The following is a 15,283-nucleotide window of genomic DNA, read 5'->3' as shown; positions in this document are numbered from 1 at the left end:
CAGAAATTGCAAAAATTGTTTTGGGGTGTCTGAGGAGGATTAGAAGGGAATGATGAAAGACCATAACTCAGGGTTTGGAATTTGATATGAAAATGGCCCACAGAGGTCAGAATAACAAACAGCATTATCACCAAGTTGAAGACATAGTTGATTTTAATTTTTAAGAAGAGAATAACTGGAACAGGCACACACTCTTTTAGTTAAAATTAAAAAAATAAAGAAATTAAATGGACATCCCTGCGAGAATTCCAGGATTCAGCCTATGTTACCTCTGTGTCAAAGCCTATGAAATCTTCAGAATCTATATAATTCCAAATTTTGAAATGTACCTTGTATTGTGAATATTTGTTTCTACACTTTTTTCCTAATACATTTGCTGTACAGAAAAAAAAAATATTGCAAATTTTCAGTCCTATATTCTTTTCCTACTTTCAGCAGTATATGAACATCGCTGAACTGGGACAGAATAAAGGTCCACTTATTCAAGAATTACAGTTTTATTAAAAAATTATTTCTGGGTATTGAAAAAGATTGGAATGAAACTTCGTTGCTTAATTGTAAAATGCCGTGCTTAACCCCATTATCTAAATATGAATAGGATGACTTGGTTAAAAGAGATTTTTCCTTTAAATAGAAAATATGAGTGCATACCTTAAAATTTTTTCATGTCAGACAAATATTTGACTGAAGTTAGTCAGATAATGATAATGCTGATATACCAATGAAACCTAACAGAAATAAAGAGCTAAGTTGTAACATGCTGGAAAACATTGATCTTTAGCAAAAAGATGCCCAATTAAGGTATTTTCTGTATCTACTTTTGACAATACTTGAGTGATTTTTAATCGTCCAGAATATTTTCTATTGAAAACATCACTGCTTACACCTATTTCCAGGTGTAAATTGATCAATAAACTCAGCCTTCCAGGAGCACTGGGTACCATGGACAGCTCCAGCTGCACCATGGGTAAGTGCTTCACAGCAGCAGCACGAGGAAAACTCCAGCTGGCCGTTGCTTTCTACATTCCTGCTTTCAGTTTACAGCAGCAGTGGATTGTTATTTCCAAATATGTAATTTTGGTGGTCATCCCAAATTTTTCATAAATGGAGTTTGCTTACTCGGGGCAGCTGACAGAAAGATGTTAAACACGTTTGGCTAAACTTGGCTTTTACCTATCAATATACAAGTTGACCCACCATAGTAGAATGTGGTGGTTATTGTGCATTCTTTTTAAGCTTGTCATTTTACAATGGGGAGAAGTAAATCAAGGAAAAAATTCTGAGTATGTATGGTGTGCTAAACGACACATCTAATAATGCAATGTTACAATTGCGTTGTAGTAGTTATGTCTTTTTAAAAAAATTTAACAGAGAATGTTTCTCTAGTGTGGAATCCTTAGAAATTACTCATTCCTTTATATGAAGACTTTGTCTATAGTGCTAACTTAAGTTTGAACACAACCATGGTTTCCCAAGTTGCACCTATTGTTTCTAAATCTTCAATTTTAGACTTTCCTCCATAGCTGCCAAACATTTTAAAAAATAAAGGAAGAGGTAGTCTGTGATGAAATGTATTGTATCAAGACGAGAGAATTAAGATCCCTGAAATTTCATGGCCAGGTAAGATGGAGAGTTGACAAATAAAACAAAAGGGTTTTTTTCTAAAAGGAGATTTGGCTTATTGATAGACATAATAATGTAATTTGCTTACTTTCCACAGTTATGCTAAGACACTGTCATTGACCCTTTTGTCTCCTCTCCTACAGAGCCGAATGGCAGAAAGTTTGCGTCTCTTTGATTCAATCTGCAACAACAATTGGTTTATCAACACTTCCCTCATCCTTTTTTTGAATAAGAAAGATCTGCTGGCAGACAAAATCCGGCGCATCCCCTTAACAGTCTGCTTTCCAGAATACAAGGGCCAAAACACTTATGAGGAGGCAGCAGTCTACATCCAACGCCAGTTTGAGGACTTGAATCGCAACAAGGAGACCAAGGAGATCTACTCACACTTCACCTGCGCCACTGATACCAGTAACATCCAATTTGTCTTTGATGCAGTGACAGATGTCATCATTCAGAACAATCTCAAATATATTGGCCTCTGCTAAGAGTCCTTGGGCTTAACCTGTTATCCTGAAGTGATAAAAAAGGGGCTAACCACTTCCACTTCTAGTGGAAAAAAAGGGGCAATGCTTAGTAGCCCAAGGAGAGAAAAGGGGAAATCTGATGTATGCACACAGTTCCTCTTATGCCCCCTTAACCTGCTACATCATTTCTCACACATATATGTTCTGAAGAGTGAAAACCTTCTCTGCATCCCCTTTCCCGCACCCCCTCTGAAAAAAAAAAAAACAACAACAACAACAACTCAAAAACCCCAAACAAATAAAAAAGAAATTGAGGCCTAACTCTGTGGAGATGTTTTTCACCACAGTCACTGCACTTTTATTCCATTTGTTTCATTCCATTTCCTACAGTGGAAGTGTTACCATGTTCTATGTAAGAAATAATTCTTCATCCAGTTGTCGTAAAATTTTACTGACATGAAGATATAAAGCTGGTGAGTGACAGATGAACTCATTTGCAGGGTGTGGAGCAGAACAGTTGTGTTGGAAAGCTAGTTCAAACCAGAAGTTACAGAACAGAAGAGTTTAAGCAAAATACTACTTAAAGTTGTAGAGAATGGGCACGCACCCACCATATTGGTACACAGAGCCAAACAGTATATACACATACATCATGTATGCACATGAGTCACAGCATATACTATGTACACACTTCTGCTTTACTTTACTGTTTATCATGGACACCTTGCCTGTTAAAGGAATTGTTGGTGTGCAACTGTTCTGTGATTTCCAAACTGACTAGCAGCTCTTTCTGCTCTTTAAGGCTTCAAATATGCAGCAAAAATACATAAAATGAATCTAAGAATAGGCCAAATTAAGGTCAGTGTTTCTTCTACTGGTAAGGAGTTTTATACATCAAAACAGTCTTCTTTTACATCTTTTTTTGCCAAATCTTGTGGTGTTTCACAGAAAACAAACTATACGTAAGAAGTAGGTTAGTGTTCCTTTTTTAATACAGATTAAAAGATAAATCAAAAGGCATTTTTTTAAATTATTGTTGTAGTGTCTGGATTGCTGAATGTGAAAGTTGCCAATGGACAATTCTGTTCCACTGCTCCAAATACATTCTGGGAATTGTAATATTGTAACAGGTTTCCCAAGAAGCAGGAGCCATGGAGATCGTGTAGTGTATAGCCTTCAAAGTCTTTTTTTTGTTGGGTTTTTTTTTAATTATTTAAAATATGTGATGTATCATTAGAAGGTGAAAGATGAGCGATATGAACAATAACTAAATGTCTTGATATTTCAATTTAAATTATTTACAGTTTAGTGAAGTCAAGGAAACTGAAGAGATGCATTCCTCAGCTCCAGGTTTCATCTCATAAAGAAACACTACTGGATGGAGTAACATTCCGGCAAAAGTTTGAATGCATAAGAAGCTCTGTGGGACTATACTGGAAAATCTCAAATGGATCATATAGACCTAAGTCTTTGGTCAGTTGATTCTTTGCCCTGCCATAGAAAAGACTTCTTAAAAGACTTCAGTGTAAAGTTGGTGTGTAAATATATGTTTGATAATTGTAAAGCACATACTTACACAGAGACACAGACACACATGCACACTGGAAAATAACCTACTTTTGTTCCCCCTATGTACTATGATTAGTTCAAGAATTCTCAGCCAAGGGCTCTAAGAAATTTAACACAAATGGTTAATAACATCAACATTTAAATTGTCCACCTAAAAAAAATAAATAATTCAAATGATACTGAACGTGTCTATAGTGTGTTCATTAATTAATGTTATGACAGTTACTTAACTGGATAATGTTTGTAAAGTTTTCTTTATGTCAGTTTAAGCTGAGTTTTATTTATTTGCTCCAGATCTTTTTCCTCAGTTTATTCACCAGCATTCAGCTATTTTAATCTTAAGCCATTACATTTGAGCAACTCGGTAAGACTTAAGGGATGTGTTCTCATTTAATATCTTTACAAATTCTGAATACAGGTTATTGTTCTATCTTTGTGGGAGATGGTTAGTAGCCATTTTATGGAAGAAGTTATAGATTAAGATCTACAGGAAATATCAGGAAAGAGATATTCAAGAACTTCCATGCTATATGCAAGTTACATAAGAAGCCTACCTTGTCTTACACAAGCAGGTATTTAGCAGAGATGTCTGTGCCTAGAAATACATGTCTAGGTATAAGTACATACATAAATTTTTGACTGGTGCCTGAAGTTCAGAATACAATGTTCTTTCAGAACATCCTCTAACTGAAATCTTTAGAAGTCTGGATGTACATTAAGAAAAAGTACAACTCTTGTACAAATAGCATAAACTCATAAAAATCACTTGTTAGAGCATGATAGATAAATAATAACCCTGGAGTTTAAACGGAATATGACTTAGAACTCTTCACCCCATTAATCCAGCTGAACCCCAAGACCAGCTGAAAATATTTGATTGTGCTTGGACAGTTTTACTCCTTCGTTTCCTTCTCAGCATTTCTACAAAATGCATCAAAAAGCCCTAATCTTTCTAATTTTAAGAATCCTTTCTTTGACCCATTTGAGGACATCTAAATCCAAACTATGATTTTTCTAAGTGACCTGGAGACTTAAGCTAATGATGATCTGGGACTGCCAAGAGAACTACAATACTCTTGAAGGCAGTGTCTCAAGCAATAATCCTTCTCAACCTTGCTAGAGAATGCAACCGTAACCAAAAAATTCTCTGAGGCTCAAGTCATGGGTTGAGTCACTTTAAAAACTCTTCAGTCCAGACATAATCGATAATGGAGAAAATTGCGTCTAATTTTTAATCAGGTATTTTATCTGTGTACTGAAGACATGGGGCCCCTTTAAGCATTCCCTATCAACTGTTACACCTGAAGGATAGAGGCAAAAGAGCCAATGAGCCTGTGCCTTGAGGAAATAAAAGGTTTGTCATGCCACACAGGGAGCATTTAGGTCTCACTTGTATGAGGAGATACTATTGCAGTCTCACTGCTGGACTTGGTGAGTTTACTAAAAGCTATATATGGTAATTGCTAGTACAGGATCCTTTCAAATTCATTTACTGTTCAAGTGCTATCATTTACTTGAGAAATTACACAGTATTTCTGGTTTAAATTGCTCTCTATAGCATAATATCCTATTATTAGCCAGTCAAATTGTGAAAAGGTATAAAATGAGTCAGGGCTTCCTTTTCCAATGAATGGACTATTTGATGGTATGCCTCCTTCACCTCTAGCTTTCATGGTACTTAAGAAGTAACAAGAAAACATTGGCATGTGTGGCTGGGTACAAAAACTAAAATGTGTAGTCAGTTGAGAGGGTAAGACATATTTTATATCAAAAAATAAATATTTATTCAACTAAGAATGTCATCCCAATATAAGTATTACAGGCAATCTACATCACAAGTGGAGAATCTAGGATATTTTAACAAAGTCCTAAGGGTGCTTCTAAGAAAAGGAGTCAGTTTTCTCACTGAATGAAAGCTATCTTAGAAAGAAGAAAAGAAATTAATCACTGTTATGTGCTCCTACTTAGACTAAGAAAAGCATAGGTATGGGGAGGAATAAAGCAGTAAATAATTAAATTTACCTGATCAATTCACATGATGATGTTCTCTGAATAGCAATTCCTTGCTATGAACTCTCTAATAACTTAATTCCTATGGGTTTTGATCTCAGTATTCTGAGTAATTCATGGTTACTCTGTTTTCTATCTGAAGAATTCAAGATTTAAAAATAAATTCTTTTTCACACAGATGTAAAATAACTCTGTTTTCTGATTGTATAAAAAAATTGAGGCACAAGGAAGTTAAAACTGAAAAATCTGGGCCAAAGACAGGTGCTGAAATGAAATCCCTTACTCTTAGTCATCCACCTGGATCAATCATGCAATTAAATTTGCATCTATTCTCTCAGTTCTCAGGTTTATCAGTGATGCAGCACACTGCCACCTGAAAGAACTGCATTAATACAGCTGGGATTTCACTTCACCTGGGGAACAATGACATTCACAGAAGAGATGTTCCATCTGCTGCAATAAGAATGCCATCTGTCCTTTCATCATTTGCACTCCATACAGCAAAACAAGTTTCAAAGCAATAAAGGTATCTGTAAACAGTCCTTATCCACAGATCCAATTGGTTATGATTTTCCAATCTTTCCCCAAATAGAGGTTCTGGCAAGCTTAAAAATCCATTGCCGCATCCAATCCACTTCAATCCTTGTCTAAAAGGATTAAGGACCCATAAAAGAAAGGAAATATAATGGGTAAGAATTATTAAACTTTTCCAGTATTAACCATACCCTAATGAAATATTTTTTTATCCTAAAACTATTTTTGCCATTGTTATTGCTCAGCATCATTGCACAGCACCCTTTCACTAATATTGTCAAGTATTGTGTGTCAACTAATGGTATTCATAAAGAGTGAAAGTTTTGTTATTAATTTTTCCAATGCTCTTAATTTTTTCCTGCTGCTGGTTCTTTCCCCTCTTCCATCCTCTATTGAATACATACATGTATCTTATTTATGTCTTTCTTCCGTCCATTAATTCTTGCCACTAAGTTGTTTCTTCTGGAAATGCTGCTCCCCAGTGTTCTCCATATCTCTGTGGAATTTCCCAGCTTTTGGTTTTTAACAATCCCACTGTTCCTGGAGGATACTGGTATACAACCTTATATTTAGAAATGAAAAGTAGTCTGCAAGTCGATTTGCTTAAAATAACCACATTTTCCTAAATTACTTCTGTTTGGAGAAAGACCAGGTGGCCTGGCATAGAGCTAACTGGAGTCACTGATCACTTCCCAGCCAACAAAAACTACACTTTGTCCAAATACATGTACAGCTTGTGTTCCCTTTGTCTAGTGTGGAACATACAGCTTTATTGGCCCTGTAGATTACCTCTGCTGTAAAAACCATCAGAATTCTAACTGGGGAATGGTGTATTAGTTGCTGACTCCCTCCAGCTGACACAAGACACTTCCAATCTCATTATCAGGATGTGAGGGGAAGTAAATGCAGAGAGGAAGACAGTTTCTTGTAAATATCCATCTGTATGTGAGGTCATTTTACAGTAACTACTACAGTAACTCTCTTGCTCACAGTGTTATCTTCCAACCCTTAAATTCAGGTACGTACATTTTTATATATATGTTATATTTTTATTTAAATAAAATATATATATGTGTCTGAACAACACCTTTTTCCAAGCGTGGACTGAAACCTTTCCAGTTGACTTAAGTTGTGCATCATCCACATCTCTGGAAACTCAATCAGCAGAAGGAGGCAAGTGTATTAGCCTGCTAGAAATCTAGCCACATCTGAAGGTTAGAGTTAATAATAAAGCTCAGTACAGCAGACACTGAAGAGCAAAGCTTAATGCTGAATGAAGCAGCTCCAAAAGGGGTAAGAAGGCAGCCTTGGGCAGTATGGATTAATGGTCAGTGATAAATAGTGATCTGCAAAAATTTGTCAACATTTACTGACTAGTTTTTTTCCTCCCATAAGTTTCTCTTATGATCCACATATTCACAGGATGGTACCTATCTGTCTACATAGGTAAGGGACAGAATTCTTTAAAGGCAGTCAGACAGGTCAAAATTTACTTAAACCAGGGCACTGTCTCATTTGATTTGAAAAATATGTAAAACAGCTATTGAAATTAAATTGATAGAAAATCTGGTTTTCTATAGTGATGTTCACAAAGTTGTTTAGCCACCATATTCATATACATCATATGGATTCAATTATTTATGACTTTTAGAAGGGTTGCATGCATGTTAGAATACATCTTTAGAATTCATGCACACTCACTCAGGAAGGCTTTAAGCATTCATTTAATTCTTCTACTAGTAATGTAACAAAATTCCTCAGACAAGATACTTTCCAATGGATTTAAATACTGTAGCTTTTTAATTGGTAATTTCTATCTACTGAAAGTTTAATTTTATAATTTTCATCAACTGGAAGAGTAAAGTTTGTGACTAATGTTTAGATTAGCAAACTACTGAAACTGTAATCACAGAACCTGGAGATAAAGATAACAAGTCAGCATAAACTCCCTTCATGTCTAAAACATTTAGAAAATTATAAATATACAGAATATTTATAAAGAAAGCATGTGAAAGGTACAAAGACCTATTCTTCTGGGAAGTCAAAGACCTTCTCAGCTTGGATTCCCCTGTTTAGACTGAAGCATTTAAAAGCTAGATGCCCGACTCTGATGTAATCAACCCAGCTTCTGTTCATCTCACTGAAGATAAATGGACATCACCAGAGCAGAACCCACCTCATCCTAAACTGAGCACCTATGATAGATCAGACCTTTTGCCCCTGGAGATACTGATTTTTCTCCAGCTATACAGGGAGTGTAGAATGACTGGCTCAGTTTACACCTAACTTCAGATGTCAATTTATCATGTTTTCAACTTCATATCTTATCGAGTCCGCTTAACAATTTTACCTAAGGGCAAACAATATTTGAATAAAACATCAGAAAAAGCAAACTTCATCATTCCATACATCACCGCTAGCTTTGGGGTTTTTTTTTCAATTCATCACCTGAAAGCGATGTCAAAGTACATTTAAGAAACAGTGCCTATGAGCCTGAGGTCAAAGACACATTAATAGGTAATCTGCAGAATTCACAGCGCAATGGATGGTGCCTTTACTTGCTCATTTGTCTCCTCTTACACCAGTGCTTTCAGGGAGCAGGGAAGGTATAAAACACATTTCACAAGAGTTATGCCTCTTAACACCAGAAAAACCTTCTACAAACCCTGTGTGCTGTGAAATTACTGCACCATGATGAACAGCTGAACATCATTTTTAACAGAAAAGGATAAAGTCAATTTTTGATGCAAATTTTGGAAATAAAAATTCAAGTGTGCAGTCCATACAACCTGTATCTGAGCAGGTAGCCTTAACTTGTGTAAGACCTAAGAAAAGTAACAGGTCTAGCAGGATCAGCCCCCTCAACACACAGACAGGACTATTCATGTATTATGTTAACAGAGAGAATTTCACTTGTTATCTGTGTAAAGCATTTTCTGTATTTTGGCTAAGTATTCTCACTACTGTTACACAATTTGCAAATTTTTAGGGATGCAAAACCAGCTCTGGCAAACATAGTTGACTCCACCAATAAAAAAAGATGAGTCATACCTTTTAAAGTTTTTTGATAGACCCCAAAGAGTAAATGCTCATAGGAAAACCAACTAAAGTAATAAAAATGAGCAAAAATAGAAAATACACCATTTTAAATATGATTTTAAAGGAATATGGAATAAAATAAGTCTGGAAGATATTGCACAGGGAATCAGGTAAATTCACCCAGCTGCTCTGCCTATGGATTACTTAGCTAATGAAAAAAATCCCTACCTTCAGGTAATTTTGCCATCATTTTAAGAATTTGATGCGTGTTCTTCCGACAGGTATCTAGTGGATCATCCAAGAGCCCAGTGAGGACAGAAATTACTCCATTTTGTATCAGCCCTTGCCTACAAACAGGGGAGGACAGATTTAGCTAAGCATAATAAAACTCACACGTATTTGTGAGATGCTTCATCTTGACTAAATAATCATATTTGCATTGCACTTATCTTGCCAAAACTTAGAAATTCTGTTCTCTCTCTGAAACATCTTTATTACTTCCCATACCATTCAGTAAACTGTGGAATTACACCTACCTGCCAACATTTTGCATAGCCATTATATACAGGATTTGTGTTGTTTTTTGTCGGACAGTACTGTCATGATGTAGCAGCAAAGTCTTCAGGTTATCCAAGAACCCTGTGAGATACAACAGTTCATTCTAACATTTCTTGCCTTCAGCATTAATTTAAAATAGCGATACACATTTTAAAATCACAATTTGAAGTGCAAACAATCAGAATTTTCATCTTGTCCTGAATGGTGAAACTCTCATTGTCATATCTCAAGTAGGGAAGAAACTTCCAGGTTTCAAGGCCTACTGCCAAAAATGTCATGCCACAAACAAGCTGCTGACTTCTGTATCAAGTTAAATCCTAATCTTGCAAATATTTATGAAGAGACATAACTCTAAAAATAAGTCAGTGGAGCCATTGATGTCTTTAGAAAAGCATGTGTTTGCAGGATTGACAAACTTTCTTTAGGTGCAGCATGGGCTATGTAAAAACACACAGCGTTGCTTTTCACATGTAGAAATAAATTTGGTGAGCCATTAAAACCCAAGATGACTTCATGGATTTTGCAAATGAACTTGTACACCTTATTTAAATATTATTTTATTAATTAAAATGTTCATCAGAGATATTTTGCCTGTTATTATGAGATCTGAGTACTTCGAGCACCTCAAGCATGAAAAATCCAGGAAGGTACCACTGTCGTGTGTGGTAGAAAATGTCTACTGAAGGGAAGAAAAGGGGATTTTGTCTTTTTTTTTCCTGTTCTAGGATAACTGAAAACTTTGTCTTTTTCCCTTTCTAAAAAAAAAATATTTAGTAGTTTTACATTCTTAGAAATTCATAAATTCACTGCTTTGTTTTTTTCTGAAAGGTTCATGGGTAACAGGGTTATAATATTCTTTCTAAGGTAAAACAAGCAGAGATTAAAATTAAAAAATCTTCATGGCATCATCAAAGATACTGCAAGGAAAAAAGTAGCGCACAAAAGTGGGGTCATCCTCCCCGTGTCAAAGCTAATGACAACAGTTCACTTACCTATTTCTATTGCCTGGTAGACTTTTTCTGGGTCATGGACCAGATCGCAGAGTGCCATCAGTGCCCGCTGCTGAGTCAGCAGCTCAGGAGACTGCAGCTCCTCATTCAGTTTGGGAAGAGCCCTTTTTCCAAACGCAATAGGAGCTTTGGTGGGATCTATATCCGGGGGAAGGTTGGCTGAGATACGAGCATGTGCCATCCCAAATTTTCCTGGGAAATATTCCACCTTATGCCTAAAAATACTCCCAAATAACTGTACCTGGTGACTGGACAGATAATGCACCAAAAAGCCAACTACTGACTTTAAACACTGCTCCGCGTTGCAGATGAGCTGGTTTAGCACACATTCATCATTAGGAAGCTATAAACCAAGCTGGAATGGTTCCTGGTGATAGCATTAATGTCTGTTCATCAGCTGAATTGTCTTATCTGGTTTAATTCTCTAATGAACACTGTAAAAAAAAAAAAGAGAGAAGGCAAGCTTACAAGTGCGAGGTGAGGGAGGGAGTGTTTTTCAAAGGATTAAAGTGAACTGGGGGCTCAAAATAATATTAAAGCAAAAGCAAACAGAACGTCATTTTTCAAAAAAAGTCTTTTAAACGGGGTCTAGTTTAAACCCGCCCTCAGAATTCGCTACGGCTTGAAAGAGTGAGCGGTAGCTGACCTGCCCCTTCCTGCAGGAAGGAAAACGGCTCGGCCGACAGAAGCACACAACCTCCAGCACTGAAAACTGCTCAGCAACACAACCAGCTGCAAAGATAAAACGACTGCATTTCTCTCCTCAAAACAAACAGACAAATATTCAGAGGCGCCCTGTCCCACCAATATGTCGCCGACTCAGCCCGTCCCCGGTTCCCGCTCCACAGCTCCCGCCAGCTGCGCCACCGCCTTTCGCGCCCGCTCGTTGTCACAGCAACCCGCTCTTTGCGTACTCCTCACTCCGTGAATAACAACTACGCAGCCAAGCGTACCGAATCCGGTGCTGCGTCAACAGAGTAAGCACCGCGTTTGACGGTGACTGCTGGGCGAGAGTAGCGTCAACGGCGTAGTTGGTGAATTGGGGGTGAGGCCGCTGGTAGCGCGGGACTGCGGAGGGCCGCGGGCGGTGGAATTGCGGCGCGGCGCCTCAGGAAGCAGAGCGTGAGGAAATGCCGCGTGGGGTTGTAGCGCGGGGGCCGTTTTACCTCATTTCTCTGCTAAAGCATGGAGTGAGCCTCTGTCTTCATCCCCTGTTTGTAAAATAATTTCATTTGACCAAAATCGGAAAAAATTGAGAGGGAACAAAAGGGTGGTGGGGTTAATGGCCGAGGTACAGCTGGTGCCTTGAGGTGCGAGGGTTGAGGGGAGGTCAGCAGCGTTGGATTAGGTTGTCTTTCCTAGTTTTCTCCAGCATGTCACTCTGAGCAGCTGGAATTGTACCAGGCGTTTCCATTACCATTACTGTGTCCAAGACTTGGCAATCTTTTTCAGTATGATTCTGCTAAAAAGTGTAGTGGAGGGTACACAGGTGTCACCGCAGTGCTGTGCGCACAACTTCGGGGTGCTCTGGGTGGGGACGTGTGAGCTGGCGTCAGGAAAAAGCCCCTGAACAGCTTGTGCTGTGAAAGGTTAGTTCTCTGTGGAGGCAGAGAAGTCGTTGAGATGTTTTTCATTATGTTTGAGTAACAGTTATGATAATCGGAGTTCTTAAACTGGATTTTACAATGCCAAAGTCATGCAGATCAGCCGGATTAAAATAAAACACAGGAATAGATTCTGGTTGGTTGATCTTCAAAATCCATAAAAGAAAAATTACTACTTTAAATAAATACTTCAAAAAATGTTTTCCGGAAAGGATTCATTTTTCTTCAATGTTTTAGGGCAGATTATTTAAAGTAGAAGTTATTTTCCTGAATTAGACTAGCACTAGCTATACATTTGTAAAATTTCACCCAATATCATTAGGAAGAATGTGAACTTTTCTCAGTGTAGAAGGGACAGGAGAAGAACAGAGACTTCTCTTGCCCTTCAGTGTTAACTGTGCTCTTGTCCTTTTGGAGTGAGCCGTTCTCTCTTGTCCTTCACAGTACCTTGGTATAGTGATTTTTGCTTAGTGGGCATGACGTTAACTTACTTTATGTACAGCTACAGAATGCCTTCCTCAAATTCCTTGTCTATCCACAGAATCTGCTGGTGATAATGTTCCTACAACATTTATGTAGGGAGGGTTGTGATGGCATATATTCCCGGTCCTCTCTAGTGACTGAATCCTGTTTAGCTCTGTAAGAAAAGAACATCCAGATCTCAGTACCGATCATTCTCAGTATTTTTAGCAGCTTTGTATTTCTTAAATCATGGATCTTTTTCCTCTAACGGTGTGGCTCGTTTGTTGATTTGGTAAATTGTGATATGTTTATGTGTGTGTGAGATACAGAATCCTGCACTTTGGATTCACTGGGACTGTTGAATTGATTTTTTTTTTTTCTTTTAGCTGGGTTTGTGAAAGGGCTCTAGGAGACGAGCAGTGAGTCAGCCTGCGTACACATGATGGATTGTTAGATGCTTAGGGTGTGTTGAACTAGAACTCGGAGAATGTGAAGAAAGCAAGTTAGTGTTTGAAACTCTTACCAGCTGGCAGGGGTTTTCTTGTTGTTGTTAGAACGGTTATTTTAAGACATTAATGTTGCTGTAAAATCATTCAAACTTGCCAAAAGGACAGGAGCATGCCACAGAAGGGGTCTAGATCTCTGGTTTTATATGGTCACATGTAGCATGATAAATAGAACTATGCAGATGGTAATAAATAAATACTATAATGTCACCTTCTTTGGTGAATAGCCCATCAGCTGCCAATCTGGGTTCTTTGGGGGGAAGTGGGTGTTTCAATATGGTTGAGGTCACATGAGTGCCTGAAGTGTTTTAAAAACAATTCCTTACAAAAGAGAATAAAACATGAATTCTAAGTAGTGGACTAGCAATTTTATTGAGCATTATTCTTAGGATGGGGTTGTAAAACAGAATTGTAGCTTTTTGTTATATGCTTCTTTGAAATTACTTGTCCACATTGATTTGCACTCTAACATTTTTAATCTGCTGCAGGAATGGGAGAGGCTTGTGTCTTGGATGTTAACAGGTTCAAGCCTGTTACAGCATTATCAAAATACAACTATTAGAATGTGAGAGCTTTCTTTTGTCCTGAATTTCAGGTCCTGAAATTCAGAAATTTAAATCCTAATGAAATAAATAGCAAAATCTTCTAGCATACTAGATTACAGTCTAGCATACTAAATGCTGTCTAAACTGAGTTGATTAACAATAGTTAGGCAATACAAAAGAGCCGTGTGATTTCTTATTCCTTGTCTTTAGTGTTTGGTATGTTAGAAAGCAAGATTTCTAATGACTAGAAAGACATCTATGTAATTCAGAATGTCTCATTGGTTGCACGCACATCCTGACTCTAAAGCTGAGATGGAATTAAGTTGAAATTCTGAAAAAATCCCCCAGGAGTTTCTTTATAATTGTTAGCATGCTTAATACTAGCACTGTAATAGTTCCCCACTCCATTAGTTCCTTATCTGCTGGGTTAATCCTGCTCTTTGTATCCATATATACATGCATCTTTGAGGAAAACAGAACTATTTTCTTATACAGGATTAGGGGGGCATTGGATTTATTAAGGAGCATTTTCTAATCAACAGAAGCTGTATGGCCGCCTAAACCAGTTTGTTCTTTTAAGACTAGGTCCCTATGTATATAGTTAAATTACTCCAACTCCGCCTTTCCAGGCTGTGAAAGAAGGGGAGGAAGGGAACTGTTGCAAGCCTGTTGCTATGGCCACGCCTGAGCTGTTTGTGTGGCTGGGATCCTGCTGCATCAGCTGCTGCACGGTGAGTCCTTCCTTACACTTTGCTACATGATGAATGTTCTTATTAGAAACATTCTTTTCAATGCCAGTAAGAAATTGGTCCCTATTAAGGGTCCCCTCCCCCAACAGCCCACGAGGTTTCATTGCATAACCAAATTGGTATGTCTCAAGTGGGATATCTAAATGTGTTTGTGATTTTCATGTTAACACTCTTCTTTTTCCAAGTCAGAGTATCTACTGATTTCATTGTTTCTGAGCTGATCTTGGATGAAAGTTTGATGTTGTGCCAAGAAATTTGGCAGCTTCATCTTTCATCCTTTCTTCTTCTGACCAAATGAAATTTGGTATCCCCTAACATGTATTAATGTGCTTAGTGCAGAGGCATTTCAAACAATGATGAGCAAGATTTTTAAATTAAACACTGCAAAATCCTTCGAGGGTTACACTGCAAGCAGTTATGTTAAATTAAGTGAACAATTCTCTGCCGTCAGAATTAGAGTTGGTGCCTTGTAGTTTCAGAAAGCCACTGTTTGCTACTACAGCTGTGTGCATGAAAGTGGTCCCTTTTACATAAGAAACAGGTTTTCTTTAACACGAAGTCAAAGAACTGCCAGTTGTACTGAAATGAAAAAAAGATGGTGAGTCTG

The 15,283-nt window shown here is 37.6% G+C and overlaps 2 protein-coding genes across 2 annotated transcripts in view; one reads left to right on the top strand and one right to left on the bottom strand.

The window, feature by feature from the left end:
• Nucleotides 1-3,838, top strand: part of GNAZ (guanine nucleotide binding protein (G protein), alpha z polypeptide) — a 41,114-nt gene extending 37,276 nt beyond the window's left edge. The window contains exon 2 of the mRNA XM_010161468.1: nucleotides 1,767-3,838. Coding sequence (XP_010159770.1) covers nucleotides 1,767-2,111 — 345 coding nt within the window. The 3' untranslated portion in view covers nucleotides 2,112-3,838. The remainder of the gene's footprint in view (nucleotides 1-1,766) is intronic.
• A 4,689-nt stretch (nucleotides 3,839-8,527) lies between these two features.
• On the bottom strand, nucleotides 8,528-10,991 carry LOC104516952 (rhabdoid tumor deletion region protein 1-like). The gene is made up of 4 exons (XM_010161469.1): nucleotides 10,793-10,991; nucleotides 9,779-9,881; nucleotides 9,471-9,589; nucleotides 8,528-8,553 (listed from the first exon to the last, which is right to left on the bottom strand). The coding sequence occupies exons 1-4, from the start codon at nucleotides 10,989-10,991 to the stop codon at nucleotides 8,528-8,530; spliced, it is 447 nt and encodes a 148-aa protein (XP_010159771.1).
• Between the last annotated feature and the right edge of the window lie 4,292 nt (nucleotides 10,992-15,283).

The sequence above is a fragment of the Eurypyga helias genome, unplaced genomic scaffold (genome assembly GCF_000690775.1).
Source record: "Eurypyga helias isolate BGI_N326 unplaced genomic scaffold, ASM69077v1 scaffold6341, whole genome shotgun sequence".
Taxonomy (NCBI): Eukaryota; Metazoa; Chordata; class Aves; order Eurypygiformes; family Eurypygidae; genus Eurypyga; species Eurypyga helias.
The sequence above is the reverse complement of the archived record's forward strand: the minus strand, read 5'-3'. Positions and strand labels throughout refer to the sequence as shown.

What these genes read in the sequence shown, in the direction of transcription:
- LOC104516952 (XM_010161469.1), bottom strand. Translation starts at nt 10,991, where the DNA reads ATGGCACATGCTCGTATCTCAGCCAACCTTCCCCCGGATATAGATCCC. An exon ending in CTACCAGGCAATAGAAATAG is followed by an intron (nt 9,882 to 10,792) that starts GTAAGTGAACTG and finishes TGTATCTCACAG; the next exon opens with GGTTCTTGGATAACCTGAAG. An exon ending in GCTATGCAAAATGTTGGCAG is followed by an intron (nt 9,590 to 9,778) that starts GTAGGTGTAATT and finishes CCCTGTTTGTAG; the next exon opens with GCAAGGGCTGATACAAAATG.